General features: G+C 48.1%; 1 protein-coding gene across 1 annotated transcript; it reads left to right on the top strand.

The window, feature by feature from the left end:
- The first annotated feature begins 546 nt into the window (after positions 1–546).
- Atp6v0e1 (ATPase H+ transporting V0 subunit e1) lies at positions 547–23,752 on the top strand. The gene is made up of 4 exons (XM_076855669.2): positions 547–717; positions 4,112–4,159; positions 15,566–15,694; positions 23,336–23,752. Exons 1-3 carry the CDS (start codon positions 614–616, stop codon positions 15,657–15,659), a joined length of 246 nt encoding a protein of 81 aa, XP_076711784.1. The 5' UTR covers positions 547–613; the 3' UTR covers positions 15,660–15,694; positions 23,336–23,752.
- The last annotated feature ends 3,200 nt before the right edge of the window (positions 23,753–26,952 follow it).

Genomic DNA, 26,952 nt, shown 5'->3' with positions numbered 1-26,952 from the left:
GGACAATAGTTGCAACTAACTCAGTTAAAGTAGCGAGGAATTCAAAAGAATTCATGCAGTTACAGCTCATAGCCAGTCCAGTACCCTGGACTCTAAACAGCCATGTGTTGCTCATAGCCAGTCCAGTACCCTGGACTCTAAACAGCCATGTATTATCGTTAAGCTCTCTCTTTGTTGCTTAGTAAGTACGTAGATGGGGCTGGGGCTGGGGCTCAGTGGTAGAGCACTTGCATTGTATGTAAGAGGCCCTGGGTTCGATTCTGAGCACCCCATATAAATAAAAATAAAGGTCCGTTGACAACTAAAAAAAAAAAAATAGAAAAAAAAGAAGAAGGTAAATCTGTAAATAACAACCCTCTGCCTAAAAGTTAAGTTCTTAAAGTTCTTAACTAGAAAACTTTGCTGCGTCCCAGGAGGCTGGCGCTTTCCCTGCCTCTAAGGATCTGCAGCTCTGACAGGCGGGTTAGGGCGGGGCTCTGGGCCGGGGGGCGGAGTCGGGAAGCGGGTCACGTGGGCGGGCGGGGCTTGCGTGCGGTCACGCGGCCGGCTGTTGACACTTCCGGGTAGGGCGAGCGGCGGGCCGGCTGGGCAGGGCGGGCGGCGCGCGGCCACCATGGCATACCACGGCCTCACGGTGCCGCTGATCGTCATGAGCGTGTTCTGGGGCTTCGTGGGCCTCCTGGTGCCCTGGTTCATCCCCAAGGGCCCCAACCGCGGGTAAGTGCGGCCGCGCCGCGGCGCCGAGGGCGGCCCCAGGCCGGGAATCGGGGGCTTCTTCCGCGCGGCGCCCCGAGTCTGGAGACTAGCGTCCTCCCCGCCGACGCTCGCCCGCCGGCGCCCACCGGAGGCCTGGCTCCGAAACCCTGAAGAGAGGGTCAAATAAATGAATCAGCGTCTGCCCTCCCGCCTCCTGCGGGCGCGCTCGACGACGGCCCGGGCCCTGCACCGGGGCGCCAGGCCTGGCCCTCGGAGTTGCGCTCCCGGGAGCCAGGGGTGTCGTCCCGGGTGTCGTGGGCGGCCCTGCGTCACACCTTCCCCGAGGCGCCCCGGTGCCCTGAGCGTCGCCTGCTGAGAAGGATTGGCCAACACGCGTGCTGCGTTTTTCAATCTCAGACCAGTGTGTCGAGCTTTTCGATGGTGGTGTGATACAGAGCCTCAACGGCCAAGAAACTCTAGGACGCTCCTTTCTGCTTCCTCTTTTTTTTTTTTAATTATTTTTTCTTAGCTCAAGACAATGCAGGAGGGAAACTTGGACTAAAGTCACAGTTTGTCAGAAATACTATCTCTTGCTTCAGTTCTTGAAACTGGCTTCTTGTGGCCTGGTTTCACAGCCTCTTGCATGCACAGTAGGCACGCAGTAAATGTGGTAGTTAGGTAGCCTTGATTCAAGGAAAAGAAATTTATTACTTCCTGGACCTCCTTTGCTGTCTGGGATAGGCTTGATTTTATATCTGTTCCTTCTGTTACCCTAAAAATAAACCATTCTTTTTTTTTTTTTTTTTTAAGGAAACATGGTAGATGAATTTCCATCATTTGCAAGCATCATGACCCTCTTCCCCATAAAGCAATTATATAGGGTCATACCTCCATAGCAGAGTGGTTGGCATAGATTTTTAAATTTTTTATTTTATTTAGAAGAGTGGTCTCTTGGGCTGGGGCTGGGTATTGAGACTCCTCCTGTTTCTATTCAGTTTCTAGCCTAGCATGAAGGTTCTGGTATTTCATCTGCTGGTGATATATGGGTACATTCATGCCTTCACCACAGTTCTTATATTTCCTGCTCTTGGTAGGATTGAGCAGGTGTTGAGACAAGGTCTCCAGGAGTTGCAGGATTACACTTGAGAACTGCCCCTGGGTGGATGACCTCTGACCTTGGACAGTTGAGTTAACTTTTCCAAATTCCTATTTCCTCATGGTAAAATGGAAACATTAGTACTGAATTAGTACTAGTTCCCCTTTACCTCTGGAAAAGATTGCAAATCAGATTTTGTTTTTTTAATATGCGAAGGAGCTGAGCTGCTTCATGGATTGTTTTTAATACAGAAAAAGCATTTCTGATTTAAGAGATTGAAGTCTTCATTAAGAAGATAAGTAAAAGAACTGTGTAAGAAGGGAGAAAGGCAAAGGACTCTGATATTATATCCTCTTTCCTGAGAGACCCTGGAGCACTGCAATGTGGACTGTTGGGTGGTTGTGAGTTTAGAGTCCGGGTGAGGGAAGGAGGCTGGGAGGCAGGGAGGCTAGCCCGAGGCAAGCCCTTTCCACTCTTTCCTGCAGTGGAATAGTGAGATAAAATAAGTCTGTGCCAGCTTTCCTGCCTTTCCTGGTCTTCATGACCCCCCCCCCTTTTTTTTTTTTTTTTTGAAAATCAACAGATTCTCTAAAAGCTTTTTTTTTTTTTTTTCTTTCCACATTGGCTCTGCAGGGAGGCAGAGGAGTTAGCCTGCAGGAGTTCAGCCAGCTCCGGTTTTTCCATCAACATTTCAGACATTGAAAAGTGGAAGGAGTGACAATGACAATAAGGACCACATACTATCACCTAGATTAAATAACTAACATACCAATTTTCGCTTTGTTTATGAATACTTGTGTGTATAAAAATTGCCCAGCCATTTGAAACAAAATTGCAGCCAGTGTGACTCTTCACCTCTAAAGACTCTTCATGCAGTTCTTAGAAAGCACATATGAAGCTGACGTTTTAATGAGGGAGCTTTATATGAAACAGTGTATTATTTATTTAATTTTGTGGTACTGGGTGTTTTGAACTCAGGGGTACGCTACCCCTGAAATACATCCCCAGCCCTTTTTACTTTGAGATAGGGTCTTACCAAGTTGCCCAGGCTGGCCTCAGATTTATAATCCTCTTGCCTCAGCCTCCCAAGTAGCTGGGATTACAGGTGTAATCACACAACTTCTGAAGGATGGTTTAGGAATAATTATAAACAGGAGTTCTGATACTTGCTTTCCAAGTTCCAGGGGACAGTCTTACTTGCTTCCTGGGATGTGGCGATCCCTCTTTGGAAGCCATTCCTGTGGGTGATGTGGGACTAGAGAGGGATGTGATGAAAGGAATAGTTCAGACAGGTGAGTCTAAGCAATGGTGTGGGTGGCATGGAAGTGAGGGAAGGGAGCTTCGAATTTGAGCCATATGCTGCCCTAGCATCCTGGCCAGCTGCTGACAGTGTGGTTGGAAAAGAGCAAGCCTGTCAGGGGAGAGATGCTTCAAGGTTACCAGTCCCTGCATTAGGTGAGCAAGGGTGCAGAGCGGGCATGAGCAAAGAATGGTGAATTGAGGGGTGGGCGGATCAGATAGGTGGAAATGGCACAACTGCTTCCGGGAAGGAGGAAGTGTTTTTGTTTGTTTGTTTGTTTATTTTGGATTTTTGGTGCTGGGGATTGAACCCAGGGCCTCACTCATGCTAAGCATGCAGTTTACCACTGAGCTACACCTCTGGCCCTCTGGGGAGTAGGAGATCTATAAGAGGAACTTTTGAAAAAGAGATGAAAGAGGATATTATGAGTTCTGTTTTAGAAAAATTGAAATTCAGCTTTTTTTTTTTTGGTCCTGGGGATTGAACCCAGGGGTGCTTTACCACTGAGCTACATCTCCAGCACTTTTTATTTTTTATTTTGTGACAGAGTTTCACTGAGTTGCTTAGGACTTCACTGATTTGCTGAGGCTGGCCTCACTGTGATCTTCCTGCCTCAGCCTCCTGAGTCTCAAAGGATTATAGGTGTACACCACTATGCCCAGCCCAAGTTTAACTTTTTAGACATGAGTAAAGATGGGAAGAGTCAGTATTAGAGAGCATAGTTTTAAAAGTACTGCATTAATTTATTGCAGAGAATAGTACCAAATCTGGTAGTGACTGGGCTGTCAAAACTAACTGTCACTACAGATTTTTCTGTTCCGTTGCAGATGGATGTGGATTGGACCAGGTGTATCCTGGGCACACTTTAGTCTACTGGATATTCAAGCAGATACAGATCCACTTTCTTGGTGCACAATCAGTGGCAGCTTGACCATGTCGGGAGGGGACTTACAGCGTCACTGTGTCCCTGGTTCACTGGTGATCTGATAACATTTGCCTTTGTTGTGCTTTGTTTTTAGAGTCATCATCACCATGTTGGTGACCTGTTCAGTTTGCTGCTATCTCTTGTAAGTATATTGTTTTTTCCTAAAATAATGAGCGATTATTTTTGTATTTGTAATGTGTGTGATTACACATTTTGTTTTATGGGAGCTTAACCCTTGTGTGTCCTCAAATTGAAAACACCACTCTTTCAGGTGCTCACTGTATCATGTGAGAGCTGTGCAGATGCTGTTCTCTTGGGAATAAAAGTTCAGTGTGATTGGCACAGGGTGAAGCTTTTAATTAATTGGAAATTATCATCATACTTCTTGATACTTTAGCATTGTGATTTGTTTAGATCTACTCATTTCACTTCCATAACTCACTGTGAGTCTGATGAACTGTCTTATTATGACTTGTTTCATGAACAAAGGTCGAACTAGACTTACCTTCGAGAAGAGTGAGGGTGATTTTCTAATTTCATTGTAAACTGTATTCAAAGTGTAATAATTCATATCTATGGAATAGTTTATAATTTACATAAATGATTGAGTGAAGACCATTTGGGGATATGTAAGGTCATCTCTTTTCTTGCCACGTATATGTGTAGTGCCATTCTTTATTCTCTTGAAGACCCAGAAATGGCAGAGCTGCATGAGCTGTTTCCAAGTCTCCTCTACATTTCTCCCTCCCTGAGAATGTGAGTGAGTCCAGTCTCAGGTTAAAAACGTGGATTTAATGAGTTCCTGGAGAGAGTGACTGCTTCAGAGTACTCAAAGGACACAGTATTTCTTCTTTTAATTGAGGTAGATATCACGTACCATGAAAGTCATCTTTTTAGGAATTTCTTTTCAGAGTTTAGAACTAGTGATTCACTCCCTTGCCCCCTTTTTTTCTTTTTTGGTTCCTGGGATTCAACTCAGGGGCACTCGACCACTGAGCCACATCCCAGCCCTATTTTGTGTTTTATTTAGAGACAGAGTCTCACTGAGTTGCCAAGTGCCTCGCTGTTGCTGAGGCTGACTTTGAACTCGCGATCCTCCTGCCTCAGCCTCCTGAGCTGGTGGGATTATAGGCGTGTGCCACGGCACCTACAAGGCCTCTGTTTTTATAGCTTGAAGAGCTCTGTAGCATGAGCAGCGAGGCTGGTGACAATGTCTCAGAGGAGAGAAGACGACTTTCTGAGGAGTGAGTCTGGAGTGAATCAAAACAGGCCTAGCAGGTTGTGGCTTCCGGTTCTCCATGGTCTTTGAAAGGTGGCTGCCTTTCATGATGTTCTCTTTAAGACAAAAGAACCTTTCCAGCAGTCTCATGCCTCCTATTTTCATTTTCAAGTGTAAAATGAGTAACTGGACTTGGTGGGAAGTGATTTAACCTGGGGTCCTGGAGATTCAGTTAAGGACTGTCAGTGTGCTCCTGTCTCTTGCTGTCTAGATTAGTTCATTTCTTCCTTTGTCCCCACGTGCTGGTGCACGTTGTCTTGACAGTGACTCGGAACTGCCATTGCTGTGTTGTAGAGGTAGTTCATAGTGGGGTTGGTTTTGATTGTATGTGGTACTGGGAATTGAACCCAGGTGCTATACTGCTGAGCTCTCCCCAGCTGCCCACCCCCTTTTATATTTTATTATTGTTGTTGACATACCGGGGATTGAACCTAAGGTGCTTTCCCACTGGGCCACATCCCTAGCTCCTCAGCGCCCCCGCCCAGGCAGCACCACCATGGCTGGCAAGCGTTACTGCATAAATGCTTCTAGACACTGTTTCATGGAGAGATGACCTGGGTGATATTACCTTTATGAAACTGCTTTTCTCCTTTGTTTCTTTGAAAGCAGATGGTGTACCCTATTAAGCAAGACACCTGCCTGAAAGATATGAAGTTCAGACCCTGACTATTTCACATACTGTATCCACAAATTAATGAGATTGTATAATGAAATAAAAAACCTTGAAATTCAAAAGAAAGCTTCGCTTTTGGGCACTAATAGTGTGTTTTCTTGAAAATATATATATATTTAAAAAACTATCTGCAAGAGGCTTTATTAGGACTTAGGTTCCAGCATGAGGGGAGGCAGTGTAGGAACTGTTCCCCAAAGTGCGTCTTTTGAACTCAGACACAACCAAAGAAACCGACTTTCCTCCAGAGTTGTGTTTTGAAATGTACTCTTAGGCTTTAATCGCCTTCTGTCTGTGGCATTTTTTCCCTTGCTGGTCTGTTCTTGTTTGAGGTCTGATTCCAAAACACAGAACTTGTTTGTGCCTCCCGAGCTGCTGGGATCGCAGAGTGCGCCACTGCACCTGGATCCACTTGGGTTTGTTTCTTAGTGCGGGCCAGGGCTGGGGGGTTTGGGATGCTCTTTATATAGCACAGGTTTTCTTTTCTTTCCTTTTTCAAAATTTGCAGTGTTTGGAATTGAACCCAGGCCCACGTCCCTAGTCTTTATTTAATTTTTGCTTTTGAGATGGGGGCCTTACTAAGTTGCTGAGGTGAGGCTTGAATTTGTGATCTTCCTGCCTCAGCCTCCCGAGTCCCTGGGATTACAGGCATTGGCCACCATGCCCAACTCATATTTCTTATAAAATTATTTTTTTCACTTATGTAGTGGTAGGATCTTACTGTATTACCTAGCCTGGGCTGAAGCCATCCTCCTACCCCAGTTTCCCCAGCAGGCAGGACACAGGTGAGTGCCACTGTGCCCAGCTACTTTTTTTGGATTTTAGCTTTATTTATTTTTGGTGATGCTGGAGAGTTCTTTTTCCCCTGATCCTCGGATGGAACCCGGGGTGTCGTGCTTGTGAGGCAGGCACAGTGCCAGTTCTTTTTATAGGCACTTTAAAGATGCTGTTCGGTTGCCTTTTGGCTTCTATTGTTTCTCTTAGAAACTCAGTTGTGATTTGAATAGTTGGTTATGTTTTGTTTTTTTGTATGCTGTACCAGGGATTGAACCCAGGGCTCCTCTATCACTGAGTTGTGTCCTTAGTCCTTTATTTATTTTTCATTTTGAGTCAGGGTCTTGCTAAATTGCAGAGGCTAGCTTCAAACTTGTGATCCTCTTGCCTCAGCCTCCTGGGTCACTGGGGTTATAGGCACACACCACTACACTAAGATTTTCTCTTTCATCTTCAGTTTGTAACAGTTTGATGATCCTATGCATAGATACAGGAGTACTTCTTTGGATTTATTTTGATTAGAATTAATGTCTACCACCAAATTTGGGAATCTTTCGGAGTAAATTTCCTCTGTTCTTTTTTCTGTATATATTTTCTCTTCCAAGATTCCAATTGTGTGTATTTTGGACTGCTTGATTTTGTTCTCTTATTTTTTTCTGTGTGAGGCACGCTTGCTTACTGGGGATGGAACCCTGGGCATTTCGCATGCCACATGCTAGGCTAGCGCGTGCCACTGAGCTATGCCCAAGCCCATGTGCTTCCACTACATCAGTGTTCCCCGCATTCCTTTATTTTGCGTGGCTTCTGCTCCTCTGTCCCTGGCTCACTGACCCCTGTCCCTGATAATCTGCTGGTCAGCCCCTGCAGAAATGGTTTTCAGCTCAGATAGTTATGCATTTGAGTTTAGAATTTCCAGTTGCTCTTTTATATGTTTAATTTACCTTCTGATACTTCCTATCTGTTCCCTCTTTGACCTTTTTTTTTTTTGTCTTAAAATGTATTTATAATGGCTGCTTTGAAGTCCTGGCCTTTCATCTCTAGCATCTGGGACATCTGGGAATCAGTCTCTGAGGGTTCCTTTTTTTTTACTCTTGGTCAGATTTTTTGTTCCTGGTTTTTTTGTTTGTTTGTTTTATTTATTGTTTTGCATGTCTGTGTTTTCATTGAGTTCTAGATATTGTAGATGATAAATACCCTTTATTCCACTCTCTTCCTCTGAAATAGGTTTGGGTTTTGTTTCAGAAGCAGTCCTGGCTAGCTGTCCCTTGGAGCTCGAGGGCGCTTGCTTTCGTCCTCTGCTGGGACAGGTGTGTTCAGTTTCACCCTTGGCTTCGGGTGAGGGCTCAGCTGAGGCTGGCCCTTCTGGGGTTGCAGTTGCCTAGGGCCTTGCTAAATTGCTAATCTCTTGTTAATTGCTCTGGCTGAGGTGTCCAGGCCCCTCATTGCCTCTCCCTGCGGTGGGCAGCAGCTGAGAGCCCCTCTCATCCGGGCCTGGACAGTATGTTTTCCACCAGGGGGGTTCTTGTGGGTCAGGGGTCGGCCAGGATTTAAGGGAAACTCACACAAAGACGTTAGGACTCCTCTTTGTGGCTCCCTCTTTTTTTTTTTTTTTAATCCCCCTTTGGTGTGCCCTCTGGCAGCTCTGAGCTTCGTCTTCGGACTCCTCAGGCCCATCACAGTGCAGTTTTCTGCTCACATCCACATCCACTACGTGGTGTCCTCAGGGGAAATGTTGTGTCAGGGGTCAGTGGTTGCCTTGTTTCAGGGGCCAAATCCTCTGTGGTTTCTACCTGCCTTTCTTGTGCGGTCTGGGTGCTGGGGATCACTCAGGGCCTGGTGCACCCTCGGCAAGCTCTCGGCCACAGGGCCACCTCCAGCCTTCCGCCTGCGTTTGGACACCATCACACAGTGGCTTTTGACATTTTGTCTGGAATCTATAATAGCTACCTATAGGAGAATCAGATATGGTTCTCCTCCGTCACACCGGACCGGAACTTCACTTGGACTTTTGTTTTCTGTACTGTGGATTGAAGCCAGGCAGCCAGGTGTACTTAACCAGTGACCCCTTCCCAGCCCTTTTTATTTTTTTATTTTGAGACAGGGTCTCACTGAGTTGCCTAGGGCCTTGCTAAATTGCTGAGGCTGGCCTTGAACTGTGATCTTCCTGTCTGAAGCTCCTGAGCCGCCAGGCAGGTGCCACCACACCTGTACCTTTCATTTTTAAATTTTCAGATATTTGTCATTTCTATGTAATTTCATTTTGCTGCTTTAAAAGTCTTGCTTGGCTTCCTTTATTCCTGCTCACTGCACATTTTTAGGTTTGTCTTATTTCTTAAAACATAGTAGGGCTATGCTGGGCAGAGCTGTAATCTGGCTGTTCAGAGCCTAAGACAGGAATATTACAAAGTTCAAGGACAGCCTCTGCAATGTAGTGACACCCTGTCTCGAAATTTTAAAAAAGGGGGAGGGGTGTTTGGGGATGTAACTCAGTTCAGTCGCCAGTACCAGGCAAAGAAAAAACAGGCCAACCCTAACATGGCCTCCACGGAGCGCACTCAGCACACGCAAGGCCCTGTCCAAGTTCCACACCAAAAACAGGAACAGCACAGTTCAGGTCTGACAACGTTATCATCTAAAGTCCTCGCGAGTCTCTTTGCTCTTGGCTGTTGTGGTAATGTCTTCGGTGTTTTGTTTTGGTGTGTGTTTAGTCATATTTATGTGTAGTTTCATGTGGATGGTTTCCTGGAGTCTGGTGTGAAGGCAAGCTTCTCCACAGAGGATTTATGTTGCTTCTGCCAGGAGAAGCCACGACTAAATCAAGATTAATAAATTCTTGCCAGATATGGTGGTGCATGCCTGTAGTTCTGGGGAGTCTAGAGGCTGGGGTAGGAGGATCACAGTTTCAAGGCCAGCCTCAGTAACTTAGTGAGACCCCTCCTCAGAAGAAAAGATAAAAAGGCTAGGGATGTAGTTTAGTGGTGGTGCTTTTGGGTTCAATCCCTAGAACCTCCCCAACACAAAAAATTAAGATTAATGAAATTCTTGGTTTATGGTTTGTTTAGACCATCCTATTAGTATGAATTTGACTTGCAAACTGTATGGTGGCCAGTTCTCAGAGGCTTCCTTCGTATTTCTTGATCCTTAGACTTGAGGTAGTTAATTTCTCTAAAGTCTGATTTATCCTTAATTCAAGAAGTAACCCGTTGGGGTTCCTGCTTCGTGGGGAGTGGTGTGTAAAGCTTTTATTGGGCTGCTCCAGGTGGGTCCTGCGTTCTCCGCTCTTTGCCATGTCCTCTGAGGTCTCAACACACAGCTCCCCCGGTGGGTATGTGCTCTTGCGACAGGGACAGAACCTGTCCCCCCACTCACGGGTGCTTGCCTCCACTTAGTTTTTCAGTCTGAGGATTGCTTTTAATCGTTTTTCTCTCAGGGATATATTAGAGATGCTTGTCTCCAGGGGAAGGGAGTGCAAGGTACCTAGCCCAGCCTGCTAAGGACCCGCCATGGAAAAGTTTATTCTTAGTCTGATTTTGTGGTCTTTTCCTTTATTTTATTTATTTTATTTTTTATTTATTTTTTTTTAAGAGAGAGAGAGAGAGAGAAAACTTTTTAATATTTATTTTTTAGTTTTCGGCGGACACAACATCTTTGTGTGTGGTGCTGAGGATCGAACCCGGGCCGCACGCATGCCAGGCGAGCGCGCTTCCGCTTCAGCCACATCCCCAGCCCTGGTCTTTTCCTTTATAATCTGACAGATAAGAGGATTCCCACAAGCTGCACATAGTGATGTACCCCTTTGGTCCTGCTGTCACATACCTATAGTCACATCCCTATAGTCCCAGCTACTAGAGAGACTGAGGTAAGATGAGTGCCTGTGAGTTTGAGATCATCGTGAGCTGGCAGCATAGAAAGACCCTGTCCTGTCTCCAGGCAAAAAGAAAAAAGAGGGTTGCGACACATTTTGAGCGGGAAGGCCTGGGATGGGAAGTGAGCCTTGAGTATGGAGGGAAGAAAAAGAGGGTGCTTCCAATTTAGAACTGGCAAAAACAGGGCATTTCCCGGTCGTAAGGGGCCGCGGCCCAGGTAGCGCTGTGTACAGTAGGGAAGGCACTGCAGGCTTTCTCCTCCGGAGCCTGCCGTTCTCTCTCAAGCTCTTGTGGCTTTGCCAGTTCCTGGAGCTGAGGTCTCTGCTTCCTTGATGGCTGATGGTTGGGGTCACTGTCAGATCCTGGAGGTCCTGGCTACGGGGGCCCCTCCGTCTTCAAAGCTAGTATCAGGATCTCCTCTGTCAAATCCTTGTCTTCCTGTAGCAGTCTGGGTCCTGTGAGGAGATAGTCTGCACAGTGGGTTCAGCAGGGCAGGTTTAACATAAAGAAGCATTAACAGGGGTAAAAGAGGAACTGTAAGGCAAAAGGAAACTGCTCATGGTACACAGGGAGCCTGCCCATGGAACGACACCTTGGAAGGGATTTGGACCACAGAGTCTGCAGAGAGCAGGGGGCTTCGTGGGTTTGGCCAGACCCGAGTTGGTGTGGAGCTGCTAGACAGGAGGCAGGTGGCCCATGGCCCTGCTGCGTTATGGAGGTCCTTGTGCTTGTGCAAGCAGGAGGGCTGCCAAGTGCATAGGCCATCTGGTTTCCATGTCTTGCTGGGCGAGGCCACCAGATCAAAGAACGACCGTGTCGGGGGCCTGAGCCTAGGCAGACTTCACCGAATGTCCCCAAGCCCACTCCCTGGCCCACCAGCCTGCTCCTGCCCAGTCTCTCGACTCTCTTCACTGTAGAACGCTGAGCTGAACATCACACTGGCTTCAAGGAGAAAGAAGGACTCCTGAGCTGGTATTGCAAGGTGCACTTGGAGTTGAGGCAGGAGGTCCGAGACACGCCGTGCAGGTGCAGGCAGGCGGGGCCCTGTCCTGAGGGACTCACCAGGTCTGGTCAGGTCCATGCAGGGTCATCTCCCTTTCTTAAATCCCACCGTGTGGCGTGACCCGTTCTAATCATTGGAAGTTATAGGTCGTGCTCACTATCCAGGGCTTTACGGGGGGTGTGTACAGCGGGGGTGGGAACCTGGGGGGAGCCTCCTACCAGCGCGGCAGAGGAGGTGGGAGCCGAATGGGAAACTCCTGAGGTGAGGAGTGGGCAGTGCCCTGTGCGGCTTGATTATGTTTTGAGCTGCCCACAGAGGAAGGTGAAGGTCTGCTCCTTAGTCACTGCACACAGCACTGGTGTTAGCTCTGAAATTCTCAGCACCTCGGCAGAATTGTCACTTGTATTTTACCAACAGGGAACCAGGTGTGGGATTGTGAGATCATCTGCCTGGAGCCACTCTGGCTGTTGGCACAGCTAGACTTAAAATGCACCCCAATACCGAGTCCCAACCTTGCTGCCCTTGAAAGTACTGGTGTCATAAATCAGATAACTTGATAGAGGCCACCTTAATGGAGCCAGGGCAGGTCTCTTACCCGCGTTTCTGCTGTCTCTGGGAGCTCACCGGCAGAGGTCACTCCTCTCCCGCCCTGGCTGTAGGGACAGAGGGTCCATCAGTAGAGTGGTGCTTGCAGACTTCCCCATGCCAACAGGGAAGCTGGACAAAGTCGGGTCACTCCATCTGTGTGTCACTATCACCAGGAAGTAACCTGTGCCTTTGTTCCCTGTTCCAGCATCTGACTGTGGACCAGAGAGCACAGCAGGATGGTGAGGGCCGAATAGAGCCCCGCTGTGGCGAGGGCGCAGATGACACTGGAGAATTCTGAGAACCAGGAGCTCGGCCCAGCCTGGGCTGCAGGGCAGTGTTTGTCAGTCAAAAGTGCCCAGGCTTCTCTCTGTCTAGGCCCTTACTGCCACCATTGTCTCTTATGTGTGGCTCTTGGTTTCTCAGGCTGACCTGTCCACCCAGTCCAGTGCAGGATGTGGTGTGGAGTGGCTGGGAAATGAGGTAGCCTCGACTGGGGGTTGGACTCCTCCGAGTGCCTCATGGAGGCAGCTGGTGTAGTGGAGTCGGGGGCCTGGGCACCCCTTCCAGCTCTCGCACTGATCCCTGTGGGGTGATAGGCCCTCTGGACTTGTTTCCTCATCCTTCATCCCTGATCCATTGCAGCCCTGCCGTCCTCTGAAGTGTCCACTGCCCATGGCTGTCTGGGGAGCCTGAAGATTCTGGTTGGGCTTAGGGCTGGCCCTCGGGTGAGGAAGACTTGGACAGCTGGGGTGCAGGGAAGGGCATGTCCAGTCCCTCTCTGAATGTGGCCCGCCATCGGCGCGCAGTGGGCTCTTCTCCTGCAGCACGCCGTGTGCCTGCTCTTTTCAGGCATTTCTGGCATCAGGAGGCAGTGGCAAGCGGGCACGGAGCTCAGCTGGCTCCAGCGGAAATTCCTCTGTGCAGTTTCAAATGAGCTAGCTGGCCTGCTTCCCGAGGAATTTTCTTGAACTGTGCTTTGTTGGTTTTGCTCTTAAAGTGGGTTGTTATTGTTGTCCTTTGTTTTTTGCTTGACTTGAAACATTAAAAATAGTGAGTACTTGGAGGCTAGGGCACTTGAGTCTAGGAGTTCAAGGCCAGCCTGGGCAACACAGTGAGACTCCATCTCAAAAAGAAAAAAAAGTGTAAAACCAAATTCAGAAAGTTTATGTCTGGGTATGGTGGCACACGCCTATGACCCCAGTGACTCTGGAGGCTGAGACAGGAGGATGGCATGTTCCTGGCCAGGTTGGGCAGCTCAAGGCTCTTTCTGAAAATAAAAAGTAAAAAGGGCTGGGGATGTGACTTGGTGGTGAATGCCCCTGTGTTTGACCCCCAGCACCTGAATACTGCAGCGAGTAGCCTTCCTTCTGTCCTCCGCGCTCTATTCCTACCGCGTGCCAAAGGGAGTGGTGGACTTGACATCCAGCAGATGGGCTCTCTAGCAGGGTTCTGGCTAAGCTCTTGCCTTCTGAGATGCTGTCAGTTAAGATATCAAAAGGTCGGTTTCTATAGTGGGAACACCCAGCTGGCCTGGTTTCTGCTCTAAGACCTGCTACTACCTAATTAGCATTGTGACCAAAGCAGACACTTGGCCTTTCTCTCCCGGGTAGTGTTAGGATAAAATGGAAGGTGGGGGGTGGGGTGGCCACAGCACATCTGGGAAGCTCCAGGATGCTGTGCTGTGCAGCCAGCCAGGGTTGGGAGCCACCACTCCCAAGAATGGCCCCCCAAACACAGGAGGCACACACTTTCTTCCATACTGTATGTTCTTGGTGATGAAAGGAGACAGGCTGGTTTAGGTTCCGACGTCCTTTTTTATGTAGTATTTCCGAGCACTGGCCATTGTCTCAGCCTCTTATGAAACGTGGTCAGCTGCTTCTGCAGCAGCTCATATTGGCTGCTGGACTTGGGGAAATCCTGGGTTGGGTGGAATTTTCCATCACTCTGAGCTCTGCACTGTCAGTGGTGACTGTGGCCCAGCGCTCCAGCGTGTCTGTGGGGGGCCTCCTCTCTGATGGCAGGTGGAGGGTGAACCCACTACCATCCTGTCTTGTGTTTGTGTTAATACCCTCGTTCTAAGGATGGATCAGAGTTGCATCTGAATTAACTTTTGTTTATAAAGTGAGTCGGCTTGCGGTATCTGTTTTGGCCTGATTTCCTCAAGTATTATGTTTCCTGTGTCAGAACTACCTTCGTGGGACAGGGAGGGCAGTGCCTGGTCTGGGGCACCACTGCTCCTGTACTCTGGCCAGTGCCCTGCCCTCCCTTCCTGGTGCTCAAGTCCACCTTCTGATCCCTTGGAAGAATCCCAGGATGACAGCACCCAGGAGGAGAGGGCCCACCTGATGACTGCCTGGTTGGGTTTGGCTAGTTCTCTTCGCACAGGGGAGCTTAGGGTCCTGAAAGTTCAGTAGTCCACTGCAGCATCTCTCCTGCTCCTCAGAAAGCACGCTCTGGGTCTCTGTGGGGAGGGGAGCATGGGGTGTCACTGTATGGCAGTAGGCGGAAGCTGGGCCTGCAGTCCCCCCACCTGCTATGGAGAAGTTCTGGTTGACGCTTGTGTTGTGAATAGGAGCTAACGGCAGCATGTGCTCTGTTTCTTTCTGGTTACTGCCCTTCCTGACCGCCCTGTCAAAGTACGGTACCCTCAGCCATTTTCTACTTCTCCTTGCTTTATTTTCTTTATGGTATTTATTGCCTGGCCTTATGTAAGCTCTATGAAGATAGTGACGTTTTTTTCTTCTCCATTGTACTTCTGGGGCCTGGAACCTAGTACGTGTTCATTAAATATTTGCGTAGAATGTTGACCATGGAATGACTTGAGTGGCCAGACATTTGCTTACTATTTCTCTTCTTGCTCTTTGCTTTGGTCTTAGCTCAGAAATACTCAAATATCATTGGGCATATGAATTACTCTAGTAGGTACAAAACCATTTATTCAGAACTTTCTGAATAATATAAGCACATTTAAAAGATAACTGCTATCTTTCACCTTTACCATTGTTCTTCTTCCGTGTTGGTCTGGAGTACAAGGGCATGCCTTGCTGTTTAGATTCTGAACCAAGCAGCAGAAGCTAAATGCCCATTTGGTCCAGCTCCACTGGTGCTCTTACGTGTCTTAGTGGTATGGCTAGAGAAGCGGGGTGTGTTCTGGTCTAATGGAAGCTGGCGGGCTGAAGTCAAAGCTTGGCTATTTGGGAAATGTTTTGTTGTCAGACTTGCTCCCATGAACACAGTGTGTATTGAAGATTCGGTCCAAGCAAAACAGATTTAAGTTCTACTAACGTGCTTCTGATATCCTAAATGAAAATGCTCCTGCTCCAACATGATTTCACCACATTCTGTTCTTCTCCGTCATTTTTTTTCAGTTGGCTGATTGCAATTCTGGCCCAGCTCAACCCTCTCTTTGGACCACAGTTGAAGAATGAAACCATCTGGTATCTGAGGTACCACTGGCCTTGAGGAGGGACATGGCTCCACAGCACCCAATCTTCCAGGTAACTTTGCTCTGGACCTTTCACAGTAGTATTGCTGTGGGGTGGCTGGAGGTGGCCTCAACGGCTTCTCAGTCTCTTTTGGCCAGTTTAACACTGTGCAGGAGCCGGCTGCTGAAAGCAGAGTGACCTGAAGAGCAGAAGTACATTTAGAACTTGGGCCATTCTCAGGAGAATCCCCTGGTCTTAGATTGAGGCAACAGATTTCGGGGGGCGGGTAGGGGAATACCAGGGATTGAACTTGGACATTCACCAAGTTGCTTAGCGCCTTGCTTTTGCTGAGGCTACTTTGAACTTGTGATCCTCCTGCCTCAGCCTCCAGAGCTGCTGGAATTACAGGTGTGTGCGTCCCTGCCCGGCAGCTATGCCATTTAAAAAAAAAAAAATTATTTTTTAGTTGCAGTTAGACACAATACCTTTGTTTTATTTATTTTTATGTGATGCTGAGGATCAAACCCAGGGCCTCACACGTGCTAGCGAGCACTCTTCTGCTGAGTCACAACCCCAGCCCCGGCTATTGCCATTTTGATATCAGTTTTTGTTTCCACACTTTCTGGTAACATCAAGATCCCTCGGCCATTGCTGGGCATGGTGACACACACTTTTAATCCCATCGATTCAGGAGACTGAGGCAGGAGGATTGCAATTTTGAGACTAGCCTCAGCAACTTAGTGAGGCCCTGTGTCAAAATAGCCAGTGGCAGAGTGCCCTAGGTTGAATTACCAGTGCCCAAAACAAAATAAAACATAATTCCAGTTGAAATCATGAACAAGATATATTCATAAAAGTTTGTCTTCCAGTGTTTCATTTTACCAAGATTCTATACACACACACACACACACACACACACACATGCACAGCTGTTATAGAAAAGATTGTACTATTCCATACCTTGTTTTATTCACCAATAACATGTGCTAGAGGTAGTTGCTTACTGACATGCAGACACCTTCCTCATCTCCTGCAGCCATTGATGTCCTTGCCATTGTCTGAGGATACAGACGGGAAAGCCAGCTGTGACTCAGACTTGCTTTCTCCTGTTCTCCTCTCAACACAGATCACTCTGACACCAGATGTTGGGGGCGAGGGGTTCTCCACACACCAAGCAAGCAGGCATTCCAGCTTTAATCCAGTTCAGCTCTGACACTGTCCGCCTAGAGATGGTGTCAGATCCCACAGGTTGAGGGCTTGGTCTCCAAGGCTGCTCCGGGCTTTCGATGCCAGTTGCCAACCCCACTTTGTTTCACCTGTGCTTTTGACCCACTGGCCATAGTTGGGGTTCCCATAACCTCTCAGGTTGGATGAGTGGCTCACAGAACTCCAAGAAGCACACCTGCTGCTTTTATAGAGGATCCAGATGCGTTCTTTGCATAGGGCGAAGCACGTGGTGCAGGGTCTGCTGCTTCAGCAGCCTCCACTCTCACCAAGCCCTGTTCTGGGTGTTTATGGAGACCTCCTTGCACATCTAACACCAGCAGACCGGGCGGGAAAGCCCTAAGAGGCCCAGATTCTGGCCTCTCTGCAGCCTCCTGCCCTCTAGGGTGTTGGGTGGGACTCTCTGGAGTGCAGGGTCTGTGACCTGCCAACAGATGGGGCAGGTTGGAGGATCTCTTTGTGGCCAACTCCAAGACTGGGGTGATCAGAGTTTCCTGTGCCCCCTTAGGGCAGAGAGATTCTGGTTTCTAAGCCTACCTGGGGGCGGGGATTGTGAGCCAGGGACCATGGAGAAAAATGTGCAAGTGTGTCTGTGTGCACGCGCTTGTGTATAAAATAGTGTCAGAGGCTGTGTCCAGTTTTGCTATTGTTGATAAAGCCACAGTACCATCTTTTGCATATGTTTTTTTTGTAGTTTTGCTGTGACCTTTAGGGAGATTGCTTGAAAATGGAGTCTCTGGGATTCAGGCACCTACCTGCTGTCTTTCTGGAGATTGCTGCCTTCCCTCCCACAGGGGTCCTTGCGTTCCCACCGCCAGTTAGGGTAGTGCCTATTTCCCAGAGTGAGAGGCAGGTAGTCAGCCTTTTCTCCCCACTTAGTTTTACCTTTGCCAAAAAGGAATTTTGGTTTCTTTTTCTTTCTTTGTAGTGCTCAGGATTGTAAGCAGGGCACCCTGTCAGTATGCTGCATCCTCAGCCCCTTTTTTATGATTTTATTTAACTCGTGTTTTTTTCCCCTACCTGCCCTATCTTCAACGCATCCTTTGTGTGTGTCTGTGTAGTACTGGTGACTGAACCCACAGACATTCTGCCACTGAGCCACATCCCCAGCCATTTTTTGAGACAGGGTCTCACTAAATTGTCCAGGCTGGCCTTGAACTTGCCATCCACCTCCCAGGTTGCCGGGATTACAGGTGTGCGTCACCGTACCTGGTCAGCCATTCTTTTGAACTATAGCAAATGTTAGGTGAGGTTGTTGGTTGGGGTTCAAAGCTGGGAATGGCAGGCTTCGTTTGCTTCCTATCCAATAAGAGAATTGGACCCTTTGATACCGAATAACCCTGTGTGGGTAGATCTAAAGAGGTTCCATCTGTGTGTTTTCTGTCTCTGCACCTGGTAAGCTGATTGACAGGCACACACCTAGCATTTGCACTCTGGTCCACACATGTGTGCAGGCTGCTTGAAACCTTGCATTGAAGGTCATTTCTTTAAGAGCAAAGTCCCAGGAAGCACGAGAGCACATCCTCAGGTCCCATATGATGGGCATGGAATCATACCTCTTCTTCACTGGACACTTTTCACAACATTTCCATAGTTCTAGGACTTCAGAGTTATCATCACATCAAGAAGTCTAATCTCATGGGGGCACATACCTTTAGTCTCGGCTACTCACGGAGGCTGAGGCAGGCAAATCCTCTGAGCCCAGGAGTTTGAGACCAACCTGGGCAACACAGACCCCATCTCAATAAAAGAAAAAAGGAAAAAAAAAAAAAGCTCTATCTCTGCTTAGCATTAAAACAGATAGAACTCTGAAGATGGACCCTTACTTATCTTGGTGGTAAAAATCAAAAGATTGTGGCTCAGTGGTAGAGTGCTTGTCTAGCATGTGTGAGGCACTGGATTCAATTCTCGGCACCGCGTATCAATAAATAAAATAAAGGTTCATTGACAACTAAAAAAAAAAATCAAAAGATTGCACTCTATTCACCTTTTGAACTTTGAACTTTTTCATAACAGGAAGATGATACAGTACAGAAACTAGATTTGAGATGTTGATACTTATAAGTATGAGGAGGGATTTGATTTGGTACACGATTTCTCTAAGGGACCAGGTTTAGAAAGTAGGTGTGAGCCAGACATAATATTCTCAGAGAAAAATGAGGGTCAATCAGGGAAGCTTTAGAATATTTTGGTTTGGGTTTTGGTTTGGTGCTGAGATTGGACCCAGGGCCTTGTACATGCTAGACACAGGTCTCTATTGCTGAGCTGCTCCCCAGCCCAAGAAGACTTCCACGCAGTTGAACCTGAGTCAATCTGAACCACATCCTGTGAAGCACCTGACTGACTTTTTGCTACTTGGGTTGCTTGTCATGGTTTTCCTTCCTGTGTGCCGAGCTGAGCGCAGTCATTGGTGAGGCCGTCCGAACTATGCACTCTGTTTCTGGGCTGGAAGTGTGGCTCAGTCCTCAGGAGAGCAGTGTTCGCTGCACCTCCGCCCACCGCCAGCCTTGTCTGCTCCTCCTGGACCCCTCAGCGAGGCCCCCAGCAACTTAGCAAGACTCTGTCTCTAAATAAAATATCAAAAAGGGCTGGGAATGTGGCTCAGTGTTTGAGTGCCCTGGGTTCAATCCCAGTAAAGAGTCACGATTGTGACTGTTGTCAAGTTGCAGCCTCACGCTGTATACCTCCTTCAGCCTTGTGGTTCAGATCCAGTGTCCTGGAAGTTAGCTGGGCTACCACACACTGTTTTATGCTGTACCATGATCCTACAGGGCAGAGGCTTTACCCTAAAGCCTAGAATGAGAGAGGAATAGAGGGTGATGGTAGCAAGGCCTCTACCCTGTGGGAGCTGTTTTTCTGTGCATTCCAAAAATGTTTGGGTGCACTGAGGTGTGATACTGAGCAAAGGTTTCAGAGAAGGCCATGGGCGCCGAAGGGCAAGCGATGTGTTGGGAGGTGGAACTTGAGCCACGCCTGGGGCGTGCTGAAGGGTGCAGGGTGTCTCATGGCTCCAGTCTTCTGGTACTCAATCCTCTCTAGCAGATAATCTGCCATTCTTCGTTTCCCTCTGTCACTCGGGGATGGACCTGTCCCGTTACTCCTTTCGCCTCTTGCACAGGGACAGCCGCTCTTGTCATGCTTCTGATCTGCTACCCACTCCCCCAGCCACCCTATATTCTGACCCAGATCAGTGCATCTGGGAACCACAACAGTGGCCCTCACCTGGTCTCCCTGTCTCTGAAATACTGCCTCAGAGTAGCCCACCGGTCCTGCCAGTGGAGCGCTGCCTGAGACATGTCACTGCTTGCCCCAGAAACTTGCTGCACTTCTCCCTGAACAGCCAGGGGTTGTTATTGCTTTTTTAACGTGGGGTCCCTGATTTTAGTGCCACATGCCCTTAGAAATGCAGTGTAAAATCTCAGTAAACAGTTTTTGTCAGGGTCACCAAAGGTCCTGTGAGCCACAAGTGATAGGAATGTCTAATCTGTTAGTTCGTCCAGCGCTCTGGCTTGGCCGGCAAGGCCTTCCTGTCTGCCCTGAAACCACCTTCATGTCCTTTCTTCTCACTGCTTCCGGCTGTGACCAAGGGTCGATGTGACCATTTTTGTGTTTTTGACCTAGTTAGTTTTACTTAGCCTTCCTGCTTCCAAGTCCTACACCAACCTCAGAAAGAGATTAGGAACCACTCCTGTGGGCACCCCTCGAGCTCTCGCCTCCGCTCGCCGCCTCGGTGCTTCTGGTGTTTTCTTAGTGTGTGCACCCCAAATCCTCACACTTCTTTCGGGGCCACCTGGTTTCAGAGTGCTTGCTTTGATCCCTAAATGTATTCAGCTCTTCAGTTTTGAGCCCATGGCCTTGGACTGGTAAATCTGTGTACTGTGGTTTTCTTTTCTCTTATTGTCACCTGTAAGACACACTTTACACACCATCGTACACAAGGACTTCTTTTGCAAATTTATCTAAAAGGAAAAAATTAAAATTAAATCTAACATACGTATCTTTTAAGAAATACATTCACACCGAGTGTGGTGGCACATGCCTGTAATCTCAGCAACTCTGGAGACTAAGGCAGGAGGATCACAAGTTCAAGGCCAGCCTGGACAATTAGTGAGACCTTGTCTCAAAAAATAAGAAGGGCTGGCATATAGCTCAGTGGTAAAGCACCCTTGGGGTCAGTCCCCAATACCAAGTTAATAAATAAAGTGAAAGGGCTAGGGTGTGGCTTAGTGGTGGAGTCCTCTGGCCTCAGTCGACCATTGGATGGGCTGAACAGGTTTCTTAGATCTGGTCATGATGGTCCTCTTGTCTTTCAGTTTTATCTGATGTTCACATAGCTAGTCCCTCGCTTTTGAGATGAGAATGTGAACCCTTTGTTTGCGTTCTCCAGCCACACCCCAAACAGCTATGTCATAGGACAGGAGATTCTGTGTGTCCTTCACTAACTCCAAAAATCAAACCGTAAGATAGTGCTTTTGAGCACAATGCTCGCATTGATTTCAAACTGGTATTGTAAGATCGAGTGGCACTTAACCCATTGTGTGAGGTTTCCCAGAAGTGAGGGCCTGTGTTTTCCCTTGTGATTGTCTTTTGTCACAAATGGCCTCAGCACTGAGGAAGTCTGTCAGTATGCTCTTCATGGGAAGTCGCACACAGCGATGCGTTCCCTATTCGGGGTTCCCTACTCGAGGTTTCCCGGGGGAGCTTGCATTCTGCCTGCACCAGGGCTCACCCAGGGCCTGTTCTGCTGGCCCAGAGAGGGGAACACAGAAAGATTATTAGAGCAACAGGTTTTCTGAGGCCTTCAGACCACAAAAGCCACATCACCCTGGTCATTTCCTGGTCATTGCCACTCCTTGGCCTGGTGTCCTTTTCCTAGTGCATTGTAAAAAAGCTTCTAGTCATTATTTTTTCTTCGCCCCACCACTGAGCCACACCCCAGCTCCTCTATTAACAGTGGGTTGAATGTGCTTTGTCCACGTGTCCTACCTTAGTGGGACTCCAGCTAGCTTGCTCCAGAAGGGCAATTTATAGTCCTATAGTCCTGGGCAACTTGGGTTCTATGTTCACCACGCTGCACCGTGGGTTCTCTGTGGGTTTCACTAGTTGGAAGATCTAAGCCCATCAGGTGTTGCTGCTTGTCTGTGACTGTCAGCCTTGTCAGACCTTCCTGATGACTGTGTGTTGAACGAATTCAACAAGCATTTCTGCCACTCACACCCATGAGCACTCTGCCCCCACAGTTTTCACACTTAGGCACATTGTGTGCCATAGCCAGCTTGATTTCTTCTTTCTGTTCTCTTTCTGTCTCTGGCAGTACTAGGGATTGAACCCAGTGAGGCTCTATTCTATTACTGAGCCATATCTCCATTCCCACCTCTTTTTTTTTTTTTTTTTGAGACACATCACTAAGTTGCCCAAGTGGTCTCAAACTTGTGATCCTCCTTCCTTGGCTTCCCAAGTTACTAGGTTCAGTCCTCAGTACCCAAAAAAAGGCAGCAGCAATGATTAAATTTTTGTTTCTTTATTGCCTTTTTAATTTCAAAAGTAGCATAGTGGCTTTATTTTTTATTTATTTTTTTGGGGGGTGGTACTGGGGATTAAACTCATGGGCACTTGCCCACTAGCTGCATCCCCAGCCCTATTTTGTATTTTATTTAGAGACAGAGTCTCACTGAGTTGCTTAGTGCCTTGCTTTTGCTGAGGCTGGCTTGGAACTCGCAATCTTCCTGTCTCAGCCTCCCGGCTGCTGGGATTATAGATATGTGCCACTGCACCTGGCAAGGGGCTTTATTTATATAGACATCAGAACAGACTTTTCTTTGCAGTGCTGGGGACAAACCAAGGGCTTCCCGCATGCTGGCAAGCGCTCCAGCACTGAGCTACAGCCCCGCCCAACAGAGACTTTCTATGGAGGCGTTGTGTAAGCACTGTAGGCAGTTGACTCTGTGAAGATGCGTTCTTTATGTATTTTCCAGCTTTGCAAGGGTGGTATTGCAGTTACCATACTAGAAAAAGAGACTCATTTTTCTCCTATGCTTGCTTGTGGTAATCAGAATAGGGAGCAACCTGGAAAGCCACCTGGAGTCTTGAGGACAGGACATGGAGCCTGTTTCTGGGGAGTGGCCACTGGAGGAGAGCTTTGGATCTATGAGAGGGGCGGGGAGAACACAGGCACTCTGGCGCTTGCGACCCTGGAGAACCCATTGGACCCCAGTACTGTTGGTCTTGGCTTCATGCTTCCTGCTTTCTGTGTAACATGGTCAGACTTACTGTGCACTGTGACAGTTGAGCAGTGTCCTTGGTAATAGGAGCTTTACCCCAGCCCTGCAAAACCTGCCCACACTTGCATGGTGATTGCGCCTGCTCTGTTGAAGGACTTTTTGAGCACCTGCCTGTTTTAAAGCATTTGCCTGATTAACTTTCTTGACGTTGGTTTTGCTCTCCGGAGGAAGGTTGGGGACCAGTTACTGGAACAATTGTGTTTTGCAGGTGGTGAGGAGAATGCCTCCTAGCTGCGGATCACCTCCACACCCAGATCGCCTTCTTGGACTCGCCTCTCTGGGCATCTGTGCCCCTTCTCAACACCCCTGAAGCCCTGCCCTGCAGTGCAGTATTTTCTCCTTCACCTTTTTACACTCTGATGAACGAAGTGCCTACCAACTGAGCTGGTTGCCTGTGCTCTTCTCCTGGGAAAGCTCCTCTCGCCTGGCATCTGCAGATGCGGAGAGCTCCTGCCTGCACACAGCACTGCGGCAGGATATGTGCGGCTCCCGCAGGGCAGTGAGGAGGAGAGCGTACTCAGGGGGGAGAGCTGTCCCAGCAGATTGACACCAAGCTGTACCTTCAGGATGAGTTTCTTACTTCTGCCATCTTTTGGAATAAATTATTTTTCTGCTTTCTATAGAATCTGGCTTCAGTGCTTATAAAGCTCATTTTTCTAAGCTCTTTTTTCTCTAGAAAGTGCCTTTTTAAAAAATGCTTTTGTTGTGTAAACTTAGGTTGGAGGTATAATCCCTGCCGCATAGTTTGAGGCACCTGAAGAGATGGTAAGCACTTTTCTTCATCATTCAGTAACCGTTGGGAGCACCGTGGGCGAGGCACTGGAGAAACCGAAGATGTTTAAACTGGGGACCCTGTGAGTTCAAAAGCTGATGGCTCTGTGCAGAGAGACGGTCAGCATGCATGGGGCTCAAATATCAGCCGGCATGGCAGTGCCTGCCTTAGCCTCAGACACAGGGCTGAAGAAATCGAGGGGCTCAACCCTGGTCAGAGAATAGCAAGGCTGTGTTCAGTGGCAGGCGTCTCAGTAGTTTACTAATTTGGCAGCTCTATTAGTTTTTATTTTTTAGTTGTAGATGGACACGATATCTTTATTTCATTTCTATGTGGTGCTGAGGTTTGAACCCAGTGCCTCACGTGTGCTAGGCGAGCGTTCTACCACTGAGCCACAACCCCAGCCCCAGCTCTATTAGTTTTAAGAAACTACAAATTAAAATAGATTTCAGTTTTCACCAGTACATGGCTTTTTGACAGCCAGCCAAGAATGGGTTTCCTGTTTTGCAGTTTGTACTTTTCTATTCCTCCCGAACTATCTGAACTCATTACTTTGCTGTTCTAAGACCAAGAGGGTTTCAAGTTGAAGTGTCTCCCTGCTTTCATTTCTTTCTTTTCATCCTTTACTTTCATTTTGAGCCCTAAGTTCTCCTGAAAGCTGGGCTGGGCTGGGGCTCAGGGATAGCGCACTTGCCTGGCATGAGCGAAGCCCTGGGTCCCCCCCAGCACTCAGAGGTTTTTTGAAGTCAGGCAGTTCACACTTAGCATTTCAGCCCTTTAGCTAACTCCATGGAATTCATGAAACACTGAGCATCTGAAGCTGAGGGCCAGGCGTGCCCTGGTGTTTTGTAGATAAGGACTCTGAGCCCAGGCAGAGGATTGACTTGCCTGGTTAGTGTAGCTGGTTCAGGCGGCCTGGGGAGCAGGATCTGGGTTTTGATTTCCCCTCTGCAGCACTTTTCACTGCCACCCTGCCTGCCCAGGAGCCAACTCTGGGTCTCTAGTGGAGAGGGAAGAATCCTGCCATGCTGAAGACACGCTGTCTCCCATCAGAAGGCTTTTCACAACACCACAGTGAGTAGTTGTCTGTTTTGGGTACAGGGTCTTGTTATGTTGTCCTGGCAGGGCTCAAGCCATCGCCCTGCCTCAGCATGCACCACCATGGTCAGCTTTGCAGGGTTTTCTCCAAACTGAGTGTCACGATGGCTGCGGTGTAGTGGCACTTCCCTTGAGTGTGGCATTTGCCTGTCTTGAGCTTAGCATGGGGCGCTCACTGATGTGGAGCCTACCAGGGCCCAATGCCCAGGACCTGAGCTATAACAGGCCTTGCAGCAGTGAGGGGGCAGCTCTGGGCCCCTCTCGCTGGTGACGATGGTTTGGCACATTTCCGGTTCAGTGGCACAACTGAGAGCAGAGTTTACAACCCTGTCTGCTGTCACTTTTTATTGATCTATTGTACTCTTCTCACTGCTCTAATTGGCTGTTGGGAAGTGAACTGGATGATGTTGCTCGTCTGTTTTCTCTTGGTGGCTAGCCGAGGAAGATGAGCGTGTTGCCTGCTCGGATAACAGTGGGCAACAGGCCTGGTCCATCAGTGAGGTTCTGCTGTGGACCCAAGAAGCTCTCCGGACCCTGTGGAGGCCCCGTGGGTGCCACAGAAAGCAGGAGCCCACCACTGCCTGGAAGAAGAAAAGGGTTCCCTTCCCAGCCAGACTGGATCACAGACCTCTCAGAAAGAGTGACTGCAAGCTCCTCGAGGCCAGGACTAGCCATCACCCAGCCTCATTGCTGCTGTTGAAATGAGGGCACGATGGCTTCAACTGGGTTTTTGAGGGGAAACTTGATAAATTCCCTTCGCCCAAGAAGTCACTTTACCCTTAAGCCTCAGTTTCCTCGTTTATGAAATTTTTTTTTTCAATGCAGGGATTTGAGTTGGGGCCTCGTGCATGTTCTATTATTGAACTACACCCCAGTCCATGAAATTCTTGATAAGATTAAATGCTATTGACAGCAAACTCAGGCTATGCCCTCTTTCACCTCACTCCCAATATTGGAACTATCTTGTCAGGACCTGACCCGGTGCAGAGTTTGAGTTGATGGCTATGAATCCCTTGCTGTAGTGCTTGCCAAGACCCAGCTGGGGAAGAGCTTCATCAGCCTTTTGAGAGACATGGAAAATGCCCCTCTCCCCGCAAACCTAGGCGAATGTGCATGGCCTCGGGGACTGTCATAAGGCTAGGAGTCCCAGGCTTGCAATTTAACTCCATTGCTTGCTATTTATGTCACTTTGGGCACATAGTTTGCTTTCTGGTCCTCAGTGTTTACCAGATGAAGTATGTGAAGATGATTTGTAAATTATAATACTCAAAGTGTATTTTCCAAAGAAATGACCCAAACCCTCAAGGTTCTTTGCTACTTTTCTTTTAAGAGGACCCAGAGGGACAGCCAACTGATTTTTTCCTTCCTATTTTGGCTTCTCTTTGATTAATCATTTGTACTTAGAGAAAAAGAAAAAAGGCACCTGTACCAGGACCCAGGCCTGGGCTGAGTGAGAGAGAGCACAGTGGACCACACCCTTCCTGCCTCTGGATGCTACCAGCTCTTAACACCAGGACAAGGTGCTGCTGGCACATGTGGGAAGATGGAGTCTGAGGACTGATTGGTTTCTTAGAGTGTTGTTTGGAGAGCTGGGGTGGAACCTGGGGCCACGTATATGCTAGGCAAGCACTCTACTGCTGACTTTTACCCTAGCCCCTTTTTTATTTTGTTGAGACGAGGTCCTGCTAAGTTGTCCAGGCTGGCTATGAATGTGTGATCCTCCTGCCTCAGCCTCCTACTGCGTCTGGCATTTATCCAGTTTTTTAGCAATAGAAGGTGTTTGGCCATACAAGGCAAATTAGAAATGAGATATTAAATTGTTGCTCAGACTAATGGAGCATTCAGCCTTGGATTTCATCTTCCAAAAATTTAAAAAGAGTCAACTTCTCCTTTATTTAGTGAAATCTTAATTATATTTAAAGATACGTATCTAGGCATTTTAGAATCCTTTCCTC

This window comes from Callospermophilus lateralis, chromosome 5 (assembly GCF_048772815.1).
Source record: "Callospermophilus lateralis isolate mCalLat2 chromosome 5, mCalLat2.hap1, whole genome shotgun sequence".
NCBI classification, from domain to species: Eukaryota; Metazoa; Chordata; class Mammalia; order Rodentia; family Sciuridae; genus Callospermophilus; species Callospermophilus lateralis.
The sequence above is the reverse complement of the archived record's forward strand: the minus strand, read 5'-3'. Positions and strand labels throughout refer to the sequence as shown.